The sequence below is a fragment of the Hylobates moloch genome, unplaced genomic scaffold (genome assembly GCF_009828535.3).
Source record: "Hylobates moloch isolate HMO894 unplaced genomic scaffold, HMol_V3 SCAFFOLD_19, whole genome shotgun sequence".
NCBI lineage: Eukaryota > Metazoa > Chordata > Mammalia > Primates > Hylobatidae > Hylobates > Hylobates moloch.
The window spans coordinates 59,655,609-59,680,213 of NW_026652294.1; the positions used below are offsets into that span (position 1 = coordinate 59,655,609).

Genomic DNA, 24,605 nt, shown 5'->3' on the forward strand with positions numbered 1-24,605 from the left:
TCCATATACATATGTACTTATACCTGTTCATTCTTTCCAAAAACGTCTATTGGGTGCCATGCACTCTTCTGGGTGTTCGGGCCTACATCAGTTAACAGAGCAGACTCAGATCCTGCCCTTGTGGGGCTTATGGTCTAGTGAGGGGGAGATAAACATTAATAATAAATAAGCACAATAAATAATGAACAATTATATAATGTATAATTAAAATAACACATACTAAATAATAAGCATATTAATGATCTGATATGTCAGAAGGCAACAAGGAAAAGGTCATTGGGATGAAGAGGCTCAGGTTCTGGGAGGCACAGGTTTTAGTTAATGGAGCAATCAGGAAGGGCCTCATTGAGAAGGTGAGATTTGAGAGGCCTGAAGTAGGAGATGAGAGAAGGAGCCAAGTGGCTGTCAGGGAGCAGCTAGAGCACAGGCCCTGAGGTGGGCATATTTCTGTCTAGGTGTGTTCAGAGAGCAGCGAGGAGGCCAGTGAGCACCTCACAGGCCATTGCCAGGAATTTGGCTCATATTCTGAGGGGTGCCAACATCAAGCTTGGACCTAAGAAGTGCCAAGATCTGGTGTCTGTGAAAATCATCACTGTGGTCACCATGATTGCTTATGGAGGGGAGCACAGGCTGTAGGGGAGCACCAGCTGTAGGGGAGCACAGGTAGAAGCCAGGCCTAGTGGAAGGCTTATTCCATAGAAGGCGATGCAGGCTCACACCTGGTGGGGAGAAGTGGGGGCCGTGAGAAAAGTGGCACGTTCTGCATGTGTTTCAAAGGTGGGCCACATGAAGTTGCTGATTGGATGTGAGCTGGGGATGAGACGACTGAGCATGATGCCAAAATTTTGGGTTTAAGTGACTGAAAGGACAGAACTACCATCCACGGAGAAGGATGAGGGTGGGATCACTACAGGCTGCTTCTGGGAATTGAGGTATGGTGGGGCTTTGAGGAGAACCTGCAGTGAAGGAGGCCTTGCACTTCTGCTTCCTGCCATGGTCCCTGAGAAGTGATTGCAACATCCTTGATTTCTGAAAGCCTTTCCTCTGTTTCCCTTTTCTGTCCCACAGCCTTTAGGGAGAAAGGGGTCTTTTCTGACATCCTCAAGGAAGGGTTTTCTAAAGTCAAAGTTACCAGCACCAGGGTTGGATAAGTAATAGTGACTGTGCTGTGTGCTTTGAGGGAGAAGGGAGGATGGGAGTTAGCTCAGGCAGTGGGAATAGCTTCCTGAGATTGTGAATATCAGCTGAAATGTGACCTGCCTCCCCTTTTCTTTCCCTTCCTTCCCTTTTCTCCTCTGTCTCCTCATCCCAGGCCTCTCCAGCCAATTAGCCAGATCTTGTGCCTTAGGATTTCTTCATCCTTTATCATGTCATACAATTTAGTCTTCTCTTGGTCACTTTCTTTTGTATTCCCACCCATCATTTATTCAGCAAAACAAAAGATCAGTTTTTGCAAAGATCAGTTTTTCAGCAAAAGATCAATTAGAAGAAGAGATTTGTAAATAATTGTGCAATAAATAATATAATTTTATGTTTCCACCACAAATCCAGACTTGGCCCTGAAATTAGTGTGCCCTGGATGTGTACCATGGGGGAAATGGAGGAGAGGTGATGGGAGGAGGTAGCTTTGTGAAGATAGGATTCTGTACCCTTGATGGTGACTCTGGACCTCAGGCAGCATCCAACTCTAAAGGCTATCAAAGATGGAGGGGCCCAGCTCTCCGCCTTTGCTGCAAGGCGGTGGGGAAAATAGTTGTATAATTGGTCGATATTTAAAGACTTTATGTAACATGGATTTTATAGCCTCCATATTTGCCCTGCCATGATTTAACAAGAGTGGATGGTTGTGGGTGTGGTGGTTGCTATTCCATGGCTCATGAGAAGGTGGAGAGTGGAAGGAGAATGGGGCCTTCATGGAACTGATGCCAGCCACCCAGAGAGAGTGGCCAGAAATGAGGCTGGGCTGGTGTAAGGTGCTTCAGGATATTTTAAGGAGTTCAGTCCTAACTACACTGGGAAGGTATAAAGATTTTAAAGCACAGGACTGATACAACTCAAACCATGTTTTAGGAAGGTCTTTTATGAACTGATTTAAGCCATTTTTGTTGATCAGCAGTTCCCAAGTTATCATGGTGAAGATGGGTAGCTCCCATCCATGAGAGGCTGAGGCTGCATCTCCACCCACACAGTCTCAGTACCTGAGGTGGTGTGTTACAATGAAAACAAGTCTCAGACCAAATTCTGGTATGGGCATAAATGCTAGCAAACTGGTCCAAAGTACTTGTATAATCTGCTCCCTGAACTTGAATAAGTCTTATTGTCCAACCCTAGGCACCCTGATAAATGGTTAGTTACTCTAAAGTGAATGTTCCTAAAGTAAGATTAGCCAAAAACTTCCCTATTCAGACCAGGCAAACAGAGTTGGGCACATAGAACCAAAGACAACACTAGACTTGGATCATCAGGCTACTGGGTTTGCTGGTGTTTTAGTCGATCTGTGCTCTCAGGAGTACCGTGGAATGGGTAGTTCATAAAGAGCAGAAATTTATTTCTCACAGTTCTGGAGGCTGGAAAGTTCAAGATCAAGGTGCCAGTGAGGACTGTTCTCTGCTTCCAATATGGCGCCTTTGATGCTGCATCCTCCAGAAGGGAGGAATGCTGTGTCCTCACATGACAGAAGGTAGAAGGGCAGAAAGGAAATGAACTCCCTCTGTGAAGTCTCTTTAGGGAGCCTAATCTCGTTCATGAGAGGAGGAGCCCTCATGACCTAAATGCCTCTTAAAAGCCTCACCTCTTAATACCACCACATTGTCAACAGCTGAATTTTGGAGTGGAGTGGGGGCACGTTCAAACAATAGTAGCTGGATTCTCAGATTATCTGTACAAGGGCAGTCACGTTCGTTTCTTCTCTCCAGTCCTCAAACACAGCATATTTCACTACTGTGTGACTAATAAACTTTGTACAATTAATGAACTTTCTAGTGCAGATTTAGATAATAATATTTGAAATACTTGGAATGGTCACTTCTGGAGGGTGGATTTATGATTGGGTGTTTTAAATGTTATATAACTGCCCCAAGAGTACAGATTTAAGTTAATTTTATACATATATATCAGTTTATACTGAAGTTTTATAGGCAATATAACAATAGTTTTAGCTGTTGTGTGGAAAGTGGACTGGTAGAGACCAGAGTAGATTTAAATAATCCAGTTAGAAGACCTTTGCAAATGCCCCAATGAGAGAAGATTAGGAATAAAGAGAGCAATCACTGGGTGCTGACTGTGGAAGGGGCCAAATGAGGGAGAAGAGCTGGAGATTCCTCAGAACCTGGACTTCATAACTGTGGTAGGACACACTGTCATTTGCTGTGGGATGTGTCTGCTTCCCAATTAGACTGTGAGCTCCGTTATAGCAGGGACTAAGTTCTCATCCCTGTGTCCTTGGAGCCCAGAGTTGGTGCTTAGCAAAGTGTGTTAAACTCTGAGGAAAAGGAAAGGTATGTCAGGGAAAAAGAAATCAGGAAGAAGGAGATGAGATGAGAAGGGATGGACACTCATCTGGGAAGGGTCGAGTGAGGACCACCAGGGGTAGATGAGGACTTTGGTTGTTTTCCATCCCTGCTTCATACTTGGCCAAGTACGAAGGCAAACCCTCACTGTGCAAAGGGTGTGGAGGATTCAGGTCATGGAGGCCTGCTTTTAGGCGGTTACCTTGAATCTCTTCACTGTAGTAGGGAGGGGCGTGTGCAGGCTGAAGAAACTCAGCTCAGGAGTTCACGGAGCTGGCACCTGCCCTGTGCTCTGGCACGGAGACATGCTGACCTTCAGCCATGAGACAGAACCCAGATGCTCCTCAATAATCAAGTTGTGTCTTGATAAACCCATTATAACTCAAAAATATCAGAAATGAAAAGTGTGTTTCTGACTTAGAGTATTTTAAATTTATGACGAGTTTATTTGGACATAGCCCCATTGTCAGTGAAGAAGTGTACTGAACGTGTATTGTTTTTGCACCATTGTGTAAAGTTGAGAAACTGTTAGGTCAAACGATCGTAATTCAGGGATTGTCTGTAGATGGGTGACTGAAGAACAATTTTGCCATTCTTCACTAGTCTCAGGCAAGCCATTTCCTGGCCCTTCTACTGTTATTTAAAAAATGATGATGGGGGCTTAGAGAAGAAAACCCAGCCATGACACGCTTTATCACCACACTCCTGGGCTTCACCACTAGACATTTCCTCAACTTGCTCACCTGGTAACTAAGTTATTCACAGCTTGTCTACTATGCTTCACAGGATTTGTAACGAAGGCCACCCTGGCCATCATGAAGTCCCGGAGAGGGAGGCAGGTTTCCCAGGCTTTCTGCTTTCTGGTCTGAATGTTGACCATGCAATCTCTCAGGCTCTCCTAAGCATTCTGCGCTTAAACAAACATTATTTATGTTCGGCAGGAGAACCATTCCTGACTGTCTGCTTTTTCCTCTCTCACATAAAACCTCACATTTAATTTCTGTTTACACACGTATAAACCGTATCTTTAGGGGCAGCCTGGGAAATCCTAGGTTGGAGATGGAATTTGGCTTTTGAAAACACAGAGGTGAGCGACATCTGTATATTGTGTTATCAGAGGCGTGACATGTGCTCAGTTGGGACCAGGTGCTTCACAGAATCTGAGTGAAATTGTAAAACTAGTTGACAAGGCAGCAGCCCAGTTCTTTTAGCAAAGGCTTGATTACCAATATCTGCCTTTCAGTTTTGGGGTAGCAACAAAACAGTTGAAAATCTTGGGGTGCTATGAATAAACTGAGGTTTGGCCAAAGAGAACAGTCTCTGACAAGCTCATACACATTTGATTTGTAAAAGCATCTCCAAGTGAACTGGGTGAGTGGGGAGCAGACAATAATTTGAGGTTAAACTTGGAGGATTGTAGAATTCATTGGGTATTGAAGTCTTTACCGTTTACTTCAAGGCCTTACATCAATCAACACCAGTATTGTCCTAATTGGCAGTAAGTGATGTGGGTGGATAACCTTCTCTGATTTAACTCACATTCAGTGCAGACTGAATCTGAATCCTGAAGTCTATACGTTATAGCGGGTTTACTTAACAAAATGAGGAACACAGAGAGACAAGAAGAAAGGGGAGTTATGCCTTATTTTGTTTCCTGATTTATCCTTCCCTGGGTTAATTCACCTAACAGATCAGTTTTCATTAGGTTATTTCCCAAGTGCTCCATCTTTCTCTACCCCACCATTCCCTGACCCTTTGTAGATGGCTTTGACTTCTTTTGAGAATGCCGCTAACAGATGATTGAGATCTAACTTGTCTCATTTTAGCTGAAAACCATCAATAAAGGTGGACTATTTCTTTGGGTTCATTTGCAGGATGAAGTGAGGGGATAACTGCATGTTATTTATGAAAAACTCAACCACTTGCAAGTGAAATACCCTTAGTTTTAGCTTTTACTTGTATATTTGCTCATGAATGAATATTTCTCCATGCTTTTTAGTTACTTGAGGGAAATGGTAGTTATGTGTACATTTGGGTGTTCTGAGTTGAGTTGAGGCAGTACACTGGAATTTTAACATTTCTCCTGGGAGGCAATATTTCCGGAAGTTTGTCAATTTTTTGGTGAGGTTTTGAGTTGGCTACCTGCACTGATAGGTTTTCTTCCAAGACATAGAACTTGGTTCATTGATGTCTTTCTTGTTTATACTTTTGTGTAGTTTTTCTTTTTTTGAGATAGGGTCTAACTCTGTCACCCACGCTGGAGTGCAGTAGCCTGGCCACAGCTCACTGCAGCCTTGAGCTCCAGGGCTCTTGAGAAGCTGGGAACTACGGGTGTGAGCCACCATACCCAGGTAATTAAAAATTTTTTTGTAGAGACATGGTCTTGCCATGTCTAGGCTGGTCTCAGACTCCTCAAGGGATCTTCCTGCCTTGGCCTTCCAAAATGCTGAGATTACAGGTGTGAGCCACTGTGCCTGGCTATTGTGTAGTATTAAGCTTTGGAGGAGCAGTTGATTTTCTTCTCAATTAAAAATGGAAACACGGGAGAGTCTTTCAAAGCTGACAATGGGAAGTAATGTAAAATAACAAAAATTCTGCCAGCCCTGCCCTTCATCTCCCTGTTTCTTCCAAGGTAACTTAGATGATGCTGATGATAATAGCAATTAACAGTCAATAAGTGCTTCGATGATATGCCAGATACCCCCCAACCTTTTTTTTTTTTTTTTTTTTTTTTTGAGATGGAGTCTTGCTCTGTCACCCAGGCTGGAGTGTAGTGGTGTGATCTTGGCTTACTGCAACCTTTGCTTCCTGGGTTCAAGCAGTTCAACATGAATTAACTAATAGTTTTCACACAGCCCTACCTGATGAGGTATGCTGTTGCAGGAAGAAGAAACTGAGGCATAAATGAGATTCAGTGACTGTTGACCACTCTAATCTTAATGGGATCAGGGATTTCCTGGAAATCTTTGAGGCTAAGCAAGGACTCTATGCTTTTGGCTGGAAAAATGTGCATACATTGTATTTGAGCCTTTCCCACCATTTGAGCCTTACTGGGTTTTTGCTCTGGCATTTCTAGCTCCTCCCTCCTGCTGTGGGGCCTCTGTAAGACATTGTTTGGTTGCTGATCTGTGAATACGTATAGTTTTAGCACTGGCTTTTTCTTTAAAGCAAAACCTAAAACCTCTTAAAAAAATAACTGAAACGTCAGGAAGAGCTTTCCGGTATATTTTCACACTGTTCGACAGGCCTGTGATGTGCCGGGGCGAGCTGCTGGCAAACTGGCTGGAGTTGGGCTTTCAGGCCATGGGTCCTCTGGAGCAGCTCTCACCATAGTCTCTGCACGGACATCTCCTGTGCCTGGCAACATGCTGCCCTTTCACTAGGGCCTGTTTATGAAGAGTTCTACAGGTGTGCTTTTTTCCCCCCTGCACTGCCTACAGTAGCTGTTTTTATTAAAATGCTTTAAAAATAGGGAGCTAGAAGTGCTATCATGGTAAAAGAACTGTCTTTAGGGCAGGAGAAAGTGACAATTTCAGTAAAATGTCCTGTTAATTGTCATTGACCAACCTTAAAGCAGTAGGGCAGAATGACATGCATGCCAAAAGGGGCTGTGGCACAGCAGTTGCAGGCAGCGGGGTGGGAGGCAGCATGGTGGGTCAAATCAAGTCTTTGGCTAGAGTAGGACTGCCTGACTTTGAATCCTAGTTCCCCCAGCTGGGTGACCTTGGGCTTCTTTGGACTGCTATTTTCTCATATGTAAATGGAGATAATCATAGGGCTGATGTGAGGATTAAATGTAGTTGTGATCTATAAGTGTTAGTCTTTATTAATAGCATACATCCGAACTTTCACCACGCAGCTGCCTCCCGCTGTGTGTGTCTCTGTTGGTAGGAAGCCTGATGAGTGAGGATAATTCCACACCCAAGTCTGCATCTCTCCCAAGAGATGTCCCTGTTTGCTTCACTTCTCGAAGGTACTGTGGCTCCCATCTTCCCACCACATAGGGCTGTCAGTGAGTTAACTGTCATCTCATTGGTTGCACTCAGCTTGAATGTGTGTACATCTACAAACGCAGCTTCTTTGGGTTTATTTACAGAGCTAGCACTTCTAGGCATGGGCCCCGAGCTTCTTGTGTAAAGGTGAAAACTGCAATCCTTCTACTTCAGCCAGACACAAATAACTGGCTGGGAACCACCCAACTGACAGGGACTTCTCTTGCTCCCTGCATAAACCACCAGGGGACGGCTGAGTTTAATAGAGACTCAGACGACAAGATTTAAATAAATAAGCTGTATTATCTGTACAAAAAATACAAATACAGTTTTGTGTTTTAGAGGAGAAAGTGCCTCCTTCCACATTAGCTAGCAGCCTTCATTGTCTTGTGGTGCTGCTGAGTTGCAATTCACAGAACAAACATTAAATGTACATTCATTTCATGCAATGAGCATTCTGCTTCCCACCCAAACCTAGGTTCTGCCAGCTCACTGAGACCCACTGCCAACTGCTCCAACCCAACATGGAGCTGGAGGATGCTTGCTCTTTAGGAAATGTAAATAGTGACCACCGATTTTCAATCGCTATTGAACTAGAAATAATTAACCACGTTAGTAGTAGTATGGAATTTGTCTTTATCATTCCATGCATAACTATTGTGCCACAAATGAATTCCCTCTTACTGCCTCCGCATCCCATGTTAGTTTTTACAACACATCCTGTGCAGTGAATGGATCCAGAGTTAAACACCAGGTTCTATTAAAAATAGGAAAAATATAATAATCACTACTGAGTTTACAGGAACACAACTGCAGGAAGTTAATAAAGTCCCCCCAATAGTTTTTTTTCTGGATGACAATGTACAATTATTAATATTGCACTTTTTTATACAAGAAATCCTAATAAATATTCACAAAAGATATACAGACATAGAAAACATTCTTTTTTATTTTAAACAGACATTACACTGATTTTTTAGTAACATGATTTCTTAGAGCCTGTTTTTGTGGTGAGGAAGAAAGAGACCCAACTTAACTGTCCACAGCTCACTAGTAGGGGGACACAGATTAATATTGTCTTCCTCTCAAATTTTACTTCCAGGCTGGCTGGAAAACGTAGTCCTGATGTCAATGGTAGCCCCGGGGTGAGTGGCATTTCATGAGGGGAGGCTTATCTGTAGGTAAGGGACTCTGGCCACACTTGCTCCTAAACTCAGGCCACTCGGGGGAAGGAGGCAAAAATTACTTGGCCAAAGCTGCTCGGCTTAATGAGGATTTTGCCAAAGACTCCCAGAGTTTTCATTTTGCTGCTTGACTTTGCTCCAGCCACCTCACCACAGATGATGAGTGTGGCTGCAGTATGTGAGCTGCTTTGCCAGGGTGCTGCCTCCACCATCCCACCTTGCCAGATAAATACTACATGCGGGAGGGCCTGCAGACCCTGGGCTGGAGGCTGGGAGAGGGAGGGTGTACTGTGGACACGCATAAAGCCACTGTCCCACCCCGGTCCCTGGCCAGCTCTGGAATAAAGAGGTTGCTACAACCTGACAGCCTGACAGATACTCTCTGGCACAGTGACTAGTTAATGGGTTGATGTTGACAAGTTGACCATAGTCCCTGGCCCTTCAGTGGAGCAGCAAGGGTCCTAGAAGGCAGAAAACCTGGGCCATTCATGCTCAAAATGGCCCTGGCCCACAGCAGCAGTTAGTGCGGGGTTGGGGGACTTCTGATTTAGATAAAGAGGTGCCAGGGTGGCCTTACTGCATGGCCAGACCCACCTCTCTCTGGCTTTGCCGCAGCTGCACAGGCAGGATGTTGACTCTGATAGCCTGGAGAGTGGGGACTCCCACGCAGCGCAGTGCTCTATCGTGGGCAGCAGGGCTCTGAGCATGCGCACATGCATGGGATCAGAGCCGGTCCATGAGCCTCATGCAGCCTGGAAGCCCCTGCTCACCCTGCCCCACTGGGGAACACCACAGGCTCCTTTTTGCTTCTGTCCCTCCCCTCCCCTCCCTTCCTCATTTTCTGCAATGTTGTGTGCCTTAGGGCCTGCTTTGTTTGCTTTTTTACTTCTCCCTACTGGTGATTTGAGTTCTTCTCTCTCTGCACTTCCCCACTGGAAGAACTGAATTCTGGGCTAGTTTCTGCCTCAGCATGGTGTCCCGTCTCCATTTGTCCTAATCATGACTAAAGGGACAGATGGGGAAGAGGAGACAAAGGAGCAACACACTCCTGTGTTTGTGATAGTGCGCTTCTAGGAAAGACACAGGAATTTGTCCAATGTTTGCACCAATAGGCTACAAACCTTCTGGCTCCCTGCTGTCCCCAGGGCCTGTGCCTGCCTCTTCTTAGGTCTTTGAGACCCAGGTTTGGGAGGGAGGAAGCTCTTCAAGGGAGCCCCCACTGTCTGCCTGGCCTGCTCTGCAACCTCCTTTAGACATCTGTCCTTTCCTTTCCCAACATCCTGTCCTCCAGCTAACTGAAAGAGAAAACATGCGGACGTCCTCATGCTTGAGGGTGGAGGTGGAGGAGGTTGGAAGGGTGTGTGTGGAGTGGGGAGGGGGAAATAAATAAATAAAATGAAGAAAGCTTAGGTTCTGTCCGAGGTGGTTGCGTGAGTCCTTCGTGTGGCCAGGGTAGAGTTTTTCCCCACGCCCTGTCTTCACGCTTTGCCACAAGTTCCACAGCAGCGAGATTTAAACTGGCTGAGTTGGCAGAGTTTCAGCTGTTTCACCTTCTCACAGTACCTGGTGGTGTCTCTGCACTCCACTGGGAAAGGAGGACAGGGTAGGGAGAGGGGACAGAAAAGAGATGTGAAACAGAGACTAACAAACGCAGCCTGTGTGAGGTGCAGCCGGGGGTTTCGGCCACTGGGGTACATCCTGGGGTCTGCCTTGGCCACCGCTCTCCAGCCTCACTCTGACAGAGCTCAGCCACTTGCTCCCCAAGGCTGCCAACAGCAGGGGTGGCACCAGCCTGCAGCTGTCTGGCTGAATGATGGGGTCCCTCCCTGGGCTGTCTGCTTGTTTTCTGTAGCTCCCTCTACTTCCTGAAGGTGCCTGTTTTCTCTATCTTCTTGGGATTACCTCATCTCCTAGGTGATCACCTCTCCTCCTAGGCAAACCTGCCTTTTCCCATGGGTTTTGGTATTTTAAGTAAATGACTCTCCTCAAGATCGTTCCCAGGACTGCGTTCTCCCCCACTTTGTAGGAGTGTGCAAGTGACACTTGCATCGGATGCCCCCATCCCCACGCACTTGGGCCTACTTTCTCGGTTAAGCTTTATTTTCATGTGCCCTCCAGTCTGTCTTCCTTCTACCCACTATGCCTTAAACAAGCACCAGGACGTTCTAGTTCAGTGCTGGTACAGACTAGATGGTCTTAAATATTGTGCTGACTTGGTTTGGTAAGTTTTAACTATGTGCATTGAATATTGGTTCTCTCTGAGCATGGTGGGCCACTGACACAAACATGGGTTAATACTACCCGAGTACAAAGATCATCCATCCCCCAGCATGTAAAAAGAAGTGGGCTATTTGCCTACATGGCATCTGCCTTAGTGTTGGGAATTTATTGCTCAGTGAGGCCCAGTTTGGGATAAAACTGCACAGCTACATTTGGTTTTTACTTCCTACTCTTTGCCTCAAGCTTTGCCGCCTTTCTCGTGGGTAAGTAACTCTGATTTGGGTTCAGAGGAAGAAAAAAATAAACTCCTTCCCAACTGGAATACAAATGATGGTATTGGGATGAGGAGGAGGGAGTGAAGTGAGTATCAAATTCCAAGGCTGGGGGGTCCTGGACAGTTCCAGGGGATGCCTGTGGGGCTGGGAGGGAGGGGGTCAGCAGGTTCATGCTGGGTGAGAAGCAGAGCTGTGATGGGCGCAGAGCTGGTTGGCTGAGCAGGAGGTACTCTGTGCTCCTTCAGAGTTAACAGCACTTTCTGTTTAGCAGCCTGGCCTCTGAGAGTTGTTGATGAGTCAACCCCTATGGGAACCAGCCAGACTGACTGCAGGGGAACTGGAGGCTGATTTCTTCCAGCACTGGGCCAACAGCACCTGGCTCTCTCAGGGCCAGGATGGAGATCGTGGAAGCCCTTGGGGCATACCCTGTCATGCCTATATACACCTCTCTGCACACACCCATGCACCCCACTGAAAATGCTCAACTCCACCACCAGCTCACAATCCCTGGGGAAGCTGACCCCATGCCCTATGCTCAGGGTCGGTCCTAGGGACTGCTCTCTGCACTCGATGCTCTGTGGGGAATTTGCAGAAGGTTCTTTGGGGTTGGAACATACTGTTTTCACATGGGGTGATGTTGCAGCGCTGCCAGTTGGCAGGCCGGGGCCCCCAGGAGCACAGGTGCTCGGGCACTGCCTTGTTGGTGCGGGCATGCACACACTCCACACGCCGGGACTGGAAGCCATAGTTGCCGCAGGTAGCTGTGCACAGGGTCCACAGGCTGACTCTCCAGTGTACGCTGCAGGCCTCTGACCAGCAGTTCTGGGTGCTCACGGGCCTGCAGGAGGATGGTGGCAGGGTTAAGGTTTGCTTTTGTGGGGGCTGAATCAGGGCAGATGTGAAAACAGTGCTGCAAACTCAGAAATGTTAGGTGATTCCTCAAGAACTTTCAGCGTTACTAGACCTGGGTTCTGATCTCTGTGCTGTTACTAAATGGCCATACGATCTCAAGAAGGCTATTTCCTCTTACTGGGCCTCCATCTGCTCTTCTCTGTAATGAATAAGGATCTCACCACATGACTGAAGAAGAAGCTCTCCCCCGTGTGGACACTGGTGGAGCCTGGTCTCACAGGCTGGGCTCTTAGGTGGGGGTGGTGAGTCCCCGTGCCCCAGGGGGACATCTATAAGGAAGTGTCATAAGGATGGGGACTGGATAGGAATGGTAGGTTGAGACTCAGGAACAAGGGCTCTCAGCCTAACTTCTAGAGGGAGATCAACAAGAGTGAGGGGCTTGAGTCTTTGAGACTTGGTGGCCGCTGTGCAGACCTCACCTCCTGCCCACCCTGTGGCTAGTGCGGGTCTCTCGAAGTATGAGGCCTCTCTCAGAAGAATAACACCCTTGCACTCGTCATCCCTAAGAGAGAAAAGCCCAGCCCAGCCCATTAGATAAGCACAAGACTGATACTGAGTCATCTGCCTCTGGGGAGGCCAGTGGCTTGCGGTGAATGGAGGTGAGAGGGCGGGGCTTGGGACTGTGGTAAGTTGGAGGAGAAACATTCACTCAGCACCATCTTTCTGTGTTGTTGACGTGGGGCTGGGAAAAGGAGATTCAGGGCTTTCTCTTACCTCGGAAGAGCACTGCACTGCTCTGATGGTAAGGTGATGCCATCCCGTGTCTGGCAGAAGACTTGTCTGTGTTGCACAGCTAGGTGAGGCCCGATACAAGGCCCACTGCACTGGAAAGCAGCAAAAGGTAACATACAGCACATTAGCCAAGTCAAGGGTGGAGGCCGCCATGCTTGGGCTGCATGGGATGCAAGATCCTTGTGTAGGTCTTGTTGGAGGCTTTCAGACCATTAATCTTTTCCCTCTTTGGGCTAACTAAAAGACATTCACTGATATGTTTTCTTTATGGGATGGTTAGCTTTCCTGTGGTCTGTGGGCATTCTGCCAGCAAATGGCTATTGGTAGTGTAGAACAAGTAAGAGAAAGTCAAGCCCCTCTCAGATTAATCATATGAAAGATATTTTGGCATAATGTGCTAGGAATGTGGCGGTAGACTTCAGAACTGAAGACCCCTAAATAGAGCCACCCCTTCGGTGCAGAGAGGGTAATATGGTTTATCGTTTTTCTTGCTAAAGTCATCCAAATAACCAACTCCATCCTTTCTTACCCTGGCTTCATTTTCTGCAGGTTAAACCTCAGATGACTGAACAGAAAGCAGATTTAGGTATGCAGAGTCCCCCCTCATATTCTCTTGCTATGTGCTCATGGAGATTGTTAAACTTTCCCCAGAGTTCATGGAGCCTGACCCTGTCACAGTAAATACACCTAGCAACAACTGTCTGTGAAATACAAAAGCAGCAGGCCTTTAGCCAACATCTGCTATTTCAGTAGAACAAGAGGATAGGCATCCCATGGAGGTCACTTTAGAACAAAGGCTCTTAACTTGGGAGTCTTTGGATCCCTAGGGTTCCATTGGGGGTGGTGCTGGGGTGTTAATCCTTAACAGTATAAGCAAAAGTTTTGTGTTTATTGGCTTTTTTCTAGCAAGAGGCTCCCTCTAGCTTTCATCAAGTACTCAAAGGGATCCATGACCTCAAAGGTTAAGAACCACTGAAAGAGCAGGATTTAAGGTAAAAGTAGCTCTCTTGGGTCAGACAGCTGTGCCCAAGGCCAGTTATTGCTCTTCTGGACTCTGAAGGGCCTAGTTTGACACTATTATTCACAAACACGTGGAGGGTTGAGGTAAATGTGAAATTCACCTCCAGGTAAAGTGTTTCCCCTACCTCAGCCTCCTGGTGATTTATCTTTTAACCATTTTTTTTTTAAAAAATTTTTTTTTTTCTCACCAGGCTAGAGTGCAGTGGCGCAATCTCGGCTTACTGCAACCTCTGCCTCTCAGGTACAAGTGATTATCCTGTTTCAGCCTCCCAAGTAGCTGGGACTACAGGCATGTGCCACCACGCCCGGCTAATTTTTATATTTTTAGTAGAGATAGGATTTCGCCATGTTGGTCAGGCTGGTTTTGAACTCTTGACCTCAGGTGATCTGCCTGCCTCGGCCTCCCAAAGTGCTGGGATTCCAGGTGTAAGCCACCGTGTCTGGTCAAAAAATAACTTTTTATTGTGAAGTACAGTGTGTATACAGAAAACTGAGTAACAGCCAGGTGTGGTGGTGGATGCCTGTATTCTCAGCTATGCAGAAAGCTGAGGCAAGAGTATTTCTTGAGCCCAGAAATTTGAGGCTATAGTGCACCATGATCATGCCTGTGAATAGCTACTGCACTCCAGCCTGGACAACATAGCGAGACCCCATCTCTAAAAAAAAAAAGTGATTAAAACAAGAAGTATATCTCAGTGAGTTACTATAAAGTGAGTATAGTTGAGCTTTGAACAACATGGGTTTGAAATGGGCAGGTCCACTTATACTTTTTTTTTTTTTCAACCAAAGGTCTTGGGATGTGAAACCCACGTATGTGGAGGGCCAACTTTTTGTATATGCAGGTTCTGTGAGATTGACTGCAGGACTTGAGTTTGTGTGGATTTTGGTATATGCAGGTGCTCCTGACACCAATCACCTGTGGATACCAAGGGACAACTGTAGAGAAGCAAAGTTAGCTGTGTGGATGTCTCTACCCCCTTAGGAGGAAACTGTGGTTGGTTTGATGCTCTACTGTCAACCTTGACATTCATTATAGTTTTTGAACAAGCAGCCCCATATTTTCATTTTGCACTGGGCCCCACAAATTATGTAGCTAGTCCTGTATACACGTGAAGAAATAAAATGCTGTCAGCAACTCAGGAGCCTACTTTATGCCTACTCTCTAGTCTCTTTCCTCATCTCCACATGTAACCACCGAGACTTAACTTTTAAAACAGTTTAGTTTATGCCTGTTTTTGAAATTTACATAAATGAACCACATTTCATGTTTGTTTTGTATCTGGTGTTTTCTTACTATGTATTATGTATGTAACTGAAGTTCATTTTCATTGATGTATAGCACTTCATTTTATAAACATACCATGATTGAATTTTCCATTCTACTTTTAATTAATACCTGGTTTCTTTTTTCTTTTTATGTTTTTGTTTTGAGACAGAATCTTGGAATGCAGTGGTGTGACCTCTGCTCACTGCAACCTCCACCTCCTGGGTTCAAGCGATTCCGGACCCTCAGCATCCCAAGTAGCTGGGACTACAGGCGCCCACCACCACACCCAGCTATTTTTTGTATTTTTATTAGAGACGGGGTTTTACCATGGTGGCCAGGCTTGTCTTGAACTCCTTACCTCAAGTGATCTGCCCGCTTCGGACTCCCAAAGTGTTGAGATTACAGGTATGAGCCACAGTGCCTGCCCAATCCTTTTTATTTCTGTAAGAATGGCAGTAATGTCTCCATTTTCATTTCTGATTTTAGGAATTTGGGTCTTCTCTTTTTTTCTTTGCCAATACAGCTAAAAGTTTGTCTATTTTGGTCAATCTTTTTGAAGATTTTACTTTTGGTTTTGCTGAGTTTTCTTTACTATTCTCTAATCTTTATTATCCTCTTCTGCTAGCGTTAGGTTTAGTTTGCTCATTTTCTATAAATTTTTAAGATGCAAAGTTAAGTTGTTGATTTGAAGTCTTTCTTTTTTAATGTGAGCATTTACAGCCATAAATTTTTCTCTTAGCACTATTTTCTCTGTGCTCCATACATTTTGGTATGTTGTGGTTTTGTTTTCACTTGTCTTGAGGTAGGTTCTAATTTTCCTTGTTATTTCTTTTCTGACTGATTTACTGTTTGTGTTTTGTTTGATTTCCACATATTTGTGAATTTTCCAATTTACTTCTGGTATTGACTTCTAGTTTCCTTCCCTGTGGTTGGAAAAGATACTCTATATAAATTCATCTTTTTCAAATGTATTAAGAATTATTTTTTGGCATAATATACAGTCCTTTTTTGGATAATTTTTCATGTGCACTTGAGAAAAAACAAGTATTCTGCTATTATTGGGTAGAGTCCTCTGTATGTCTATTACTCCAATTGGTTTATAGTATTGTTCAGTTACTCTGTTTCTTTACTGATCTTTTGTTTAGTTGTCCTATCCATTGTTGAAAGTGGGTTTCTGAAGTTTCTATTATAGAACTAATTATTTCTCCCATCAGTTCTGTCAATGTTTGATTCATATACTTTGGGGCTCTGATGTTTGGTGCATGCATGTTTATAATTGTTATATGTTCTTGGTATATTGATCCTTTTATCACTATATAGTCTATGTTGTTTGATTTAGTATAGCTACCTCAGCTTTTGGTTTTTATTTACATGGAATATCTTTTTCCATTCCTTTGCTTTTAACCTATTTTTTTCTTTAGATCTCAAACAAGTCTTCTGTAGAGAGCATAGAGCTGAATCATGTCTTTTTTATTTTTAACATCTACTAGGCCAATCTATGCCTTTGGGGGTTTAATTCCTTTAAAGTAATTACTGATAGGGAAGAACTTACTTTTGCCATTTTATTATTTGTTTTTATGTACATCTTATAGCTTTCCCCCATAATTCCCTCCACTTATGTTGTCTTTTGTGATTGATTAGTTGCTTTTTTGTAGTGACAAATTTTGCTTCCTTTCTCATTCTCCTTTGGCTATACATATTTTCTTTGTTGTTACCATGGGGATTACATATAATATCCCAAAGTTATAACAATCTAATTTGAATTTTGATATCAATTTCATACAAAACTCTACATGTATACTGCTCTGTTTCCCATCCCCACTTTACATTATTGGTGTGAGAATTACATCTATATGCTGTATATTCACTAACAGATTTATAATTACTTTTTATGCATTTCTTTGAAATCCTATAGAAAATAAAAAGTGGAGCTATGAAACAAAATAATACTGGTTTTAATGTCTGCCCATCTATTTACCTTTATTGGAGAGTCTTTACATGTTCACGTGGCTTGGAGTTAACTAGCATCTTTTTATTATAACTTGAAGGACTCCATTTAACATGTCTTGTAATCAGGAATAGTGGCAACAAGCTCCCTGGAATGTCATAATTTCCCCCTCCTTTTTGAAGGACAGTTTTGCCAGATAATTCTTGGTTAATAGTTTTTTTCTTTCTGCCTTTATAATTTTTTTTTTTTTTTTTAAACTAAAGAAAAAGGGCTTACTTGGCTCATGGTCTTACAGGCAGTATAAGAAGCATGGCACCAGCAACTGCTTATGGTGAGGCCTCAGGAAGCTTACAATCATAGAGGAAGGCAAGAGGAGCTGGCTTGTCACATGGTAAGAGAGGGGAGGGAGGCACCAGACTCTTTTTTGTTTTTGGCTGTCCTTATATTTTTACATTACCAAGTCTTTGATATTTCTTTTTTTTCCTTCAACCTTTAAGTTCTGGAGTACATGTGTGGGTTTGTGCCATGGTGGTTTGCTGCACAGACTATCCCATCAGCTGGGTATTAAGCCCAGCATCCTTTAGCTGTTTGTCTTGATGCTCTCCCTCCTCCCACCCCCACCCCCGACAGGCCCCAGTGTGTGTTGTTTCCCCCAGTGTGTCCATGTGTTCTCATCATTCAGTTCTCACTTATACATGGAAATATACGGTGTTTGGTTTTCTGTTCCTGGGTTAGTTTGCTGAGGATAATGGCTTTCAGCTCTATCCATATCCTTGCAAAGGATGGTTTTATATACCACATTTTCTTTATCCAGTCTATCCTTGATGGGCATTCGCGTTGATTCCATGCCTTTGCTATTGTGAATAGTGCTGCAATAAACATACATATGCATGTATATTTGTAATAGAATGATTTGTATTCCGTTAGGTATATACCCTGTAACGGGATTGCTGGGTCAAATGGTATTTCTGCCTCTAGATCTTTGAGGATTCACCACACTGTCTTTCACAATGGTTGAACTAATTTATATTCCCGCCAACAGTGTGAAAGTGTTCCTTTTTCTCTGCAACCTCACCAGCATCTGTTTCTTGACTTTTTCATAATAGCCATTCTGACTGGCATGAGATGTTATCTCACTGTGGTTTTGATTTGCATTTCTCTAATCATCAGTGATGTTGAGCTTTTTTTCATATGATTGTTGGCCACATGAATGTCTTCTTTTGAGAACTGTCTGTTCATGTCCTTTGCTTACTTTTTAATGGAGTTATTTTCTTGTAAATTTTTTTAAGTTCGTTTTGGCTCTGGATATTAGACCTTCGTCAGACGGATAGATTGCAAAATTTTTCTCCTATTCTGTGGGTTGTCTGTTCTCTCTAATGATAGTTTCTTTTGCTGTGCAGAAGCTCTTTAGTTTAGTTAAACTCAGTTGTCAATTTTTGCTTTTGTTGCAATTGCTTTTGGCATCTACATCATGAAATCTTTGCCTATGCCTATGTTCTGAATGGTATGGCCTCGATTTTCTTCTAGGGTTTTTATAGTTTGGGGTTTTACATTTAAGTCTTTAATCCATCTTGAGTTAATTTTTGTATAAGGTGTACGGAAGGGGTCCAGTATCAGTTTTCTGCATACAGCTAGCCAGTTATCCAAGCACCATGTATTAAGTAGGGAGTCCTTTCTCCATTGCTTGTTTTTGTCAGGCTTGTCAAAGATCAGATGGTTGTAGGTATGTGGTCTTATTTCTGAGTTCTCTATTCTGTTTCATTGGTCTATATGTCTGTTCTTATACCAGTACCATCCTGTTTTTGTTACTGTAGTATAGTTTGCAGTCAGGTAGTGTGATGCCTCCAGCTCTGTTCTTTTTGCTTAGGATTGTCTTGGCTACTCAGGCTCTTTTTCAGTTTCATATGAATTTTAAAATAGTTTTTTTCTAATTCTGTGATGAATGTCAATGGTAGTTTAATGGGAATAGCACTGAATCTATAAAATCCTTTGGGCAGTATGGCCATTTTCATGATACTGATTTTTCCTATCAATGAGCATGAAATGTTTCTCCATTTGTTTGTGTCCCCTCTGATTTCCTCGAGCAGTGGTTTGTAGATCTCCTTGAAGAGGTCCCTCACTCCTTGTTTGCTGTATTCCTAGGTGTTTCATTTTCTTTGTAGCAATTGTGAATGGGAGTTCATTCATGATTTGGCTCTCTGCTTGCCTATTGTTCGTATATTGGTGTATAGGAATGCCAGCAATTTTTGCACATTAATTTTGTATCCTGGGACTTTGCTGAAGTTGCTTATCAGCTTAAGAAACTTTTGGGCTGAGACGATGGGATTTTATAGATAAAGGGTCATGTCATCTGCAAACAAAGATAATTGGACTTCCTCTCTATTTGAATATGCTTTCTTTCTTTCTCTTGCCTGATTGCCCTGGCGAGAACTTCCAATACTACATTGCCTAGGAGTGGTGAGAGAGGGCATCCTTGTCTTGTGCTGGTTTTCCAAGGGGAATGCTCTCAGCTTTTTCCCATTCTCTATAATATCAACTGTTGATTTGTCAAATATGGCTCTTATTATTTTGAGAATACCTAGTTGGAGAGTTTTTAAGATGAAGGGAATGTTGAATTTTATTGAAGGCCTTTCCTGTGTCTATTGAGATACTTGTGTTTTTTGTCTTTAGTTCCTTTTATGTGATGAATGACATTTATTGACTTGCATATGTTGAACCAAACTTACATCCCAGGGATGAAGCCAACTTGATCGTGGTGGATAAGCTTTTTGATGTGGTGCTGGATTTTCCAACTTGTTTCTGTTCTCCCTGTCTCTTTCAAGTACCCCAATCAGTCATAGGTTTGGTCTTTTTACATAGTCCCATATTTCTCAGAGGTCTTGTTTGTTCCTTTTCATTCTTTTTTCTCTATTCTTGTCTGCCTGTCTTATTTCAGAAAGATAGTCATCAAGCTCTGAGGTTCTTTCTTCTGCATGATCTATTCTGCTGTTGATACTTGTGATTGCATTGTGAATTTCTCGTGTTGTGTTTTTCAGCTCCATCAGCTCATTGTGCTCCTCCTCTAAACTGGCTATTCTGGTTACCAGCTCCTCTACTGTTTTATTGTGATTCTTGGCTTCTTCACACTGGGTTACAACATGCTCCTTTAGCTCAGCGAAGTTTGTTATTACCCATCTTCTTTTTTTGAGACGGAGTCTTTCTCTGTCACCCAGGCTGGAATGCAGTGGCATGATCTCAGCTCACCGCAACCTCCACCTCCTGGGTTCAAGCGATTCTTCTGCCTCAGCCTCCCGAGTAGTTGGGGCTACAGGTGCCCGCCACCATGCCTGGCTAATTTTTTTTTTTTTTTTTTTTTTAATATTTTTAGTAGAGATGGGGTTTTACCATATTGGCCAGGCTGGTCTCAAACTCCTGACCTTGTGATCCACCTGCATCGGCCTCCCAAAATGCTGGGATTACAGGTGTGAGCCACCACACCCAGCCTGTTATCCACCTTCTGAAGCCAACTTCTGTCAATTCAACCATCTCAGCCTCAGCCCAGTTCTGTGCCCTTGCTGGAGAGGTGTTGCATTCATTTGCAGGAGAAGAGGCACTCTGGCTTTTTGAGTTTTCAGCATTTTTGTTGATTCTTTCTCATCTTTATGGGCTTATCTACCTTTGTTGAGGTTGCTGACCTGACCTTTGAATGGAGATTTTGTGGGGTCTTTTTTGTTGATGTTGTTGTTATTGGTTTCTATTTAATAGTCAGGCCACTCTTCTGTAGGGCTGCTGCGGTTTGCTGGGGGATCACTCCAGGCCCTAGTTGCCTGGGTTTTCCCCTTACCTGGATGTATCACCAGTGAAGTCTGCAAAACAGCAAAGATGGCAGCCTGCCCCTTCCTCTGGGAGCTGTGTTCCAGGTGGGTACTGACCTGTTGCTGGCCCAGATGCTCCTGTAGGAGGTGTCTGGAGACCCCTGTTGGGAGGTCTCACCCAGTCAGGAGGGATGGGATCAGGAACCCAGTTAAAGAATCAGTCTGGCTGTTTTTTTGGTAGAGCACCTGTGCTGTGTTGTGGGGAACCCTTCCTTGTCCAGACTGCCTGGGCTCTCCAGGCAGTCCTGGGAAGGCTGAGTAACTGAAGTGCAGAGACTCACTGCCCCTTCCCCCGGGGTCTCTCTCCCAGGGAGAGATGAGAGATCTGTTAGTATAACCCTGTTTGGAGTTGCTGAAATTCCTGCAGGGAGGCCAGATGGATCAGGGTCCCACTTAAACAATCATTCTGGCCACTATCTGGCACAGCAGGTGTGTTGTGAGTGGCTTCCCCTCATCTGGGCTGCCAGGACTCACTGGAACTGGCAGGCTAGAACAGCTGGGTTGACCTGAGTGCAGAAATGGCAGCCAACCCTCCCCTAGGAACTAATCTGTCTCAGGCAGTCTCCAGCCTGATGCACTCAGCAGGCAACTGGAATTCCAAGCCAGTGGGTCTTAACTTCTGAGATGCCATGTTAAGTGGGGCCTGCAGAATGATGCTGCTTGGCTGCTGGGATTCCCAGGGCCTGAGTCTGAAAGACTCCTGGGTCTCTGTGTGAGCCTGAGCAACTGCTCTGCTGAGACTGCACAGCTCTGTGTGTCTCAAACCCAAGGCCTTGGTTGCATTGGCTCACTAGGGGATCTCCTGATCACATGTATTGCAAAGATATGTAGGAGAAGTGTGGTTTCCTGGGTGGGGTTGCACAATCACTTACCACTTCCCTTGGCTGGGGTGAAGGTTTTTTGGCTCTGTGCTGCTCCCAGGTGGGCCAGTGGCCTACCCAGCTTTTCTTCATTCTCCATGGGTCAAGTTGATTGCCTAGTCAGTCCCAATGAGAGAACCTGGATATTTCAGATGAAGGTGCCAAACTGACTCCCCATTTTCATTCCTCTCTGTGAGCGCTGTGGACTGCAGCTGCTTCTAATCAGCCATCTTGGCCCCTCCCCCTCTTTCTGCACTTCAAATATATAATTCCACTGCCTTCTGTCCTGCAAGGTTTCTGCTGAGAAATCAGTTTATAATGTTATTGAGAATTTCTTGTACACAATGAGTTGCTTTTCTTGCTGCTTTCAAGATTCCCTCTTTGTTTCTTATTTAAGACTGATTTTAATCTGTCTTAATGTGGGTCCCTTTGGCTTTTTCAACTTGGAGTTTGTTTAGCTTCTTGGATTTGTAGATTCATGTCTTTCATCAAATTTGGAAAGTTTTGGGCCATTATTTCTGCAAATAATCTTTCAACTCCTTTCTCTCTTCTTCTGAGACTCTCAAAATGTATATGTTGGTTCACTTGAAGGTGTCTCACAACCCTTTTAGACTCTGTTTATTTTCTTCTATTTTTACTGGCCTATCTTCAAGTTTGAAAATTCTTTCTGCTGCCTGCGAAATCTGCTGTTGAATCCTGCCAGTAAATTTTTCAATTCAGTTATAGTACTTTCAGCTCCCAATTTAGCATATTTAAGATAGTTGTTTTAAAGTGTTTGTCTTTAATGTTCAATGCCTATGTTTATTTTCTTCCTTAAAATGGGCCATATTTTCCCATTTCTTTGTATGGCTCGTGATTTTATTGCTGAAAATTGGGCATTTGAAAGATAGCCATTTCTCCTACTCTCTGTAGACTGGCTCTGTGATTGGGCAGTCCGTCACTGATTAGCTGCATATACTCTGAGCATAGTAATCAGTCTAAGGTGAAAGCGTAAGTTCTTCTCAGATCTTTTATGTGGTGTGTATGGGCCTTCTCCATTATACATAGCTGCTTTTGAGTGTCTTAATTTCCCAGAGTCTCACTCAAGGCTCTCCTTGGGACTTCAGAGGGTCAGTTGTATAGAGGGTCAATCTCCACCCATAATCTCTTTTCCCAGGTGTCTGCAGGTCTGTGGTCCTTCTGCAGATTTCACAAGTAGTGGCTGCCACGTTGTCAAGATCAAAACCATGCCACATGGGGGAGGGGGTGGGGCAAAGATGAATGAAAATACCAGGAAATTTCCTATCAATCATCTTAAAGATGGCTTTTTCTTTATTGGCTGTTTGCTTTGTTGCTGTAGAACTTGGGCTGTTTTCCAGAGCACTTATAAGGTTAGTTTAGCCAGTTTCTAGTTGTTTTTTTGATGCTTCTGTAAGAGAACATGGACTTGGAGCATCCTAATTTGCCATTTTGCTAATGTCCCTTGACTACACTGGGAATTCTTGAAGAAGTAATGTGTCCCTGGAAGCACTTATTTCCTCCACTCTCATTTGTAACTAAACCTATTGCTGGTTTGATTTCAGTGCCTACTTTTACACTGAAACTGCCATTCACAGAGTTACCAGTGACTGCCTGTCAGTCAAGTTTGAATATGCACTGTATGTATAAAATAAGGCCACTGCTTAATTTGTATTTTGTTTATTCTGTTGGATGTATTTTTATACCATTGACTTCCTTCCTTCTGCAAAAAGCTCCTCCACTGGTCTCTGTGAATTTTCCTACTCATTAGGTTAATCTTTTTTCCTCTTCTTTCCCTTGTTTAATTAGTGTTGTGTTCCTCAGGGTTCTGTCCTGTGCCTTTTCTTAATCTGATCCTTTCCCTCTCTCTGGGTGATACCATCTATGATTCTTAGCCACCACTTGTATACTAATAACTTTCAAATTGATAGTGTTTAGCACAGCTCTCTTTTAAGTCCCAGACCTATATGTGCGACTACTTAATGAGCATCTGTAGTTGGTTAGATATCTCATACTAAACATGTCCCAAACAATCCCATAAAGCACCATTCCACCCTCTTTTGTCTGTATTCCTATCTAGTTGTTCAATTCAGAACCTCCAGTCAAATTTTGACTTCCTTTCTCTCATCCCTGATATCCAATGGATCGTGGAAGCCATGTGAATCACACTTATAAAGAGGAAATGGATTCCTCTCCATTGGCACTGCTCAATACCTTCATTCTGATCACCGTAATTGCTCACCTAGATTACGTTTCTCTTTCTGTAGTCCTTTCACTTGCGAATTTGATCACTATACTGCAGACAGCATCCCTTTTTAAAAAAAAAAAAAAAGACAGGGTTTTGCTCTGTCCCAGGCTGGAGTAGTGAAAGTGGTGTGATCACAGCTCATTGCAGCTTCAACCTCTTAAGTGATCCTTCTGCCTCAGCCTCCTGAGTAGCTGAGATTACCAGCATGAGCCATTCTTAAAAGTCTGATTTTGCCATTCCTTCTTAAAAATCTTTGTAGTTGCACTTACAATAAAATCCAAATTCTTTGTGCAGCATACAAGACCCTTTTATGATCTTGCACCTGCTTTCCAGGCCACATTTCTATTTCGGTCCTGTCACCTGTCACCTCATTCTCCTGCAAACATTGTGGGCTGCTTTTCCCTTCATTTCTTCACGCATGCTTATATGGGACACATTCCCCTCCCAAGACAGGTGTCTCATAAATGTATGTTGGATTAAAAGAAAGCTGAATTGTTACATGAAGTCAGATTGTTGGAGCTAAGAAGGTGGTCTTAGTTTTACTTGGACTAAAATCAGCATGGTTTTCATAGACTTCAAGAAGGCAT

At 43.8% G+C, this 24,605-nt stretch overlaps 1 protein-coding gene across 1 annotated transcript in view; it reads right to left on the reverse strand.

Moving 5' to 3' along the window:
• Positions 1-7,784: 7,784 nt before the first annotated feature.
• ADAMTSL1 (ADAMTS like 1) overlaps positions 7,785-24,605 on the reverse strand; it is a 454,301-nt gene continuing 437,480 nt past the window's right edge. Inside the window, exons 27-29 of the mRNA XM_032138382.2 lie at positions 12,807-12,916; positions 11,798-12,018; positions 7,785-10,270 (exon numbers count right to left, since the gene is read on the reverse strand). Of these exons, the coding sequence (XP_031994273.1) occupies positions 10,164-10,270; positions 11,798-12,018; positions 12,807-12,916 (438 nt within the window). The 3' untranslated portion in view covers positions 7,785-10,163. The remainder of the gene's footprint in view (positions 10,271-11,797; positions 12,019-12,806; positions 12,917-24,605) is intronic.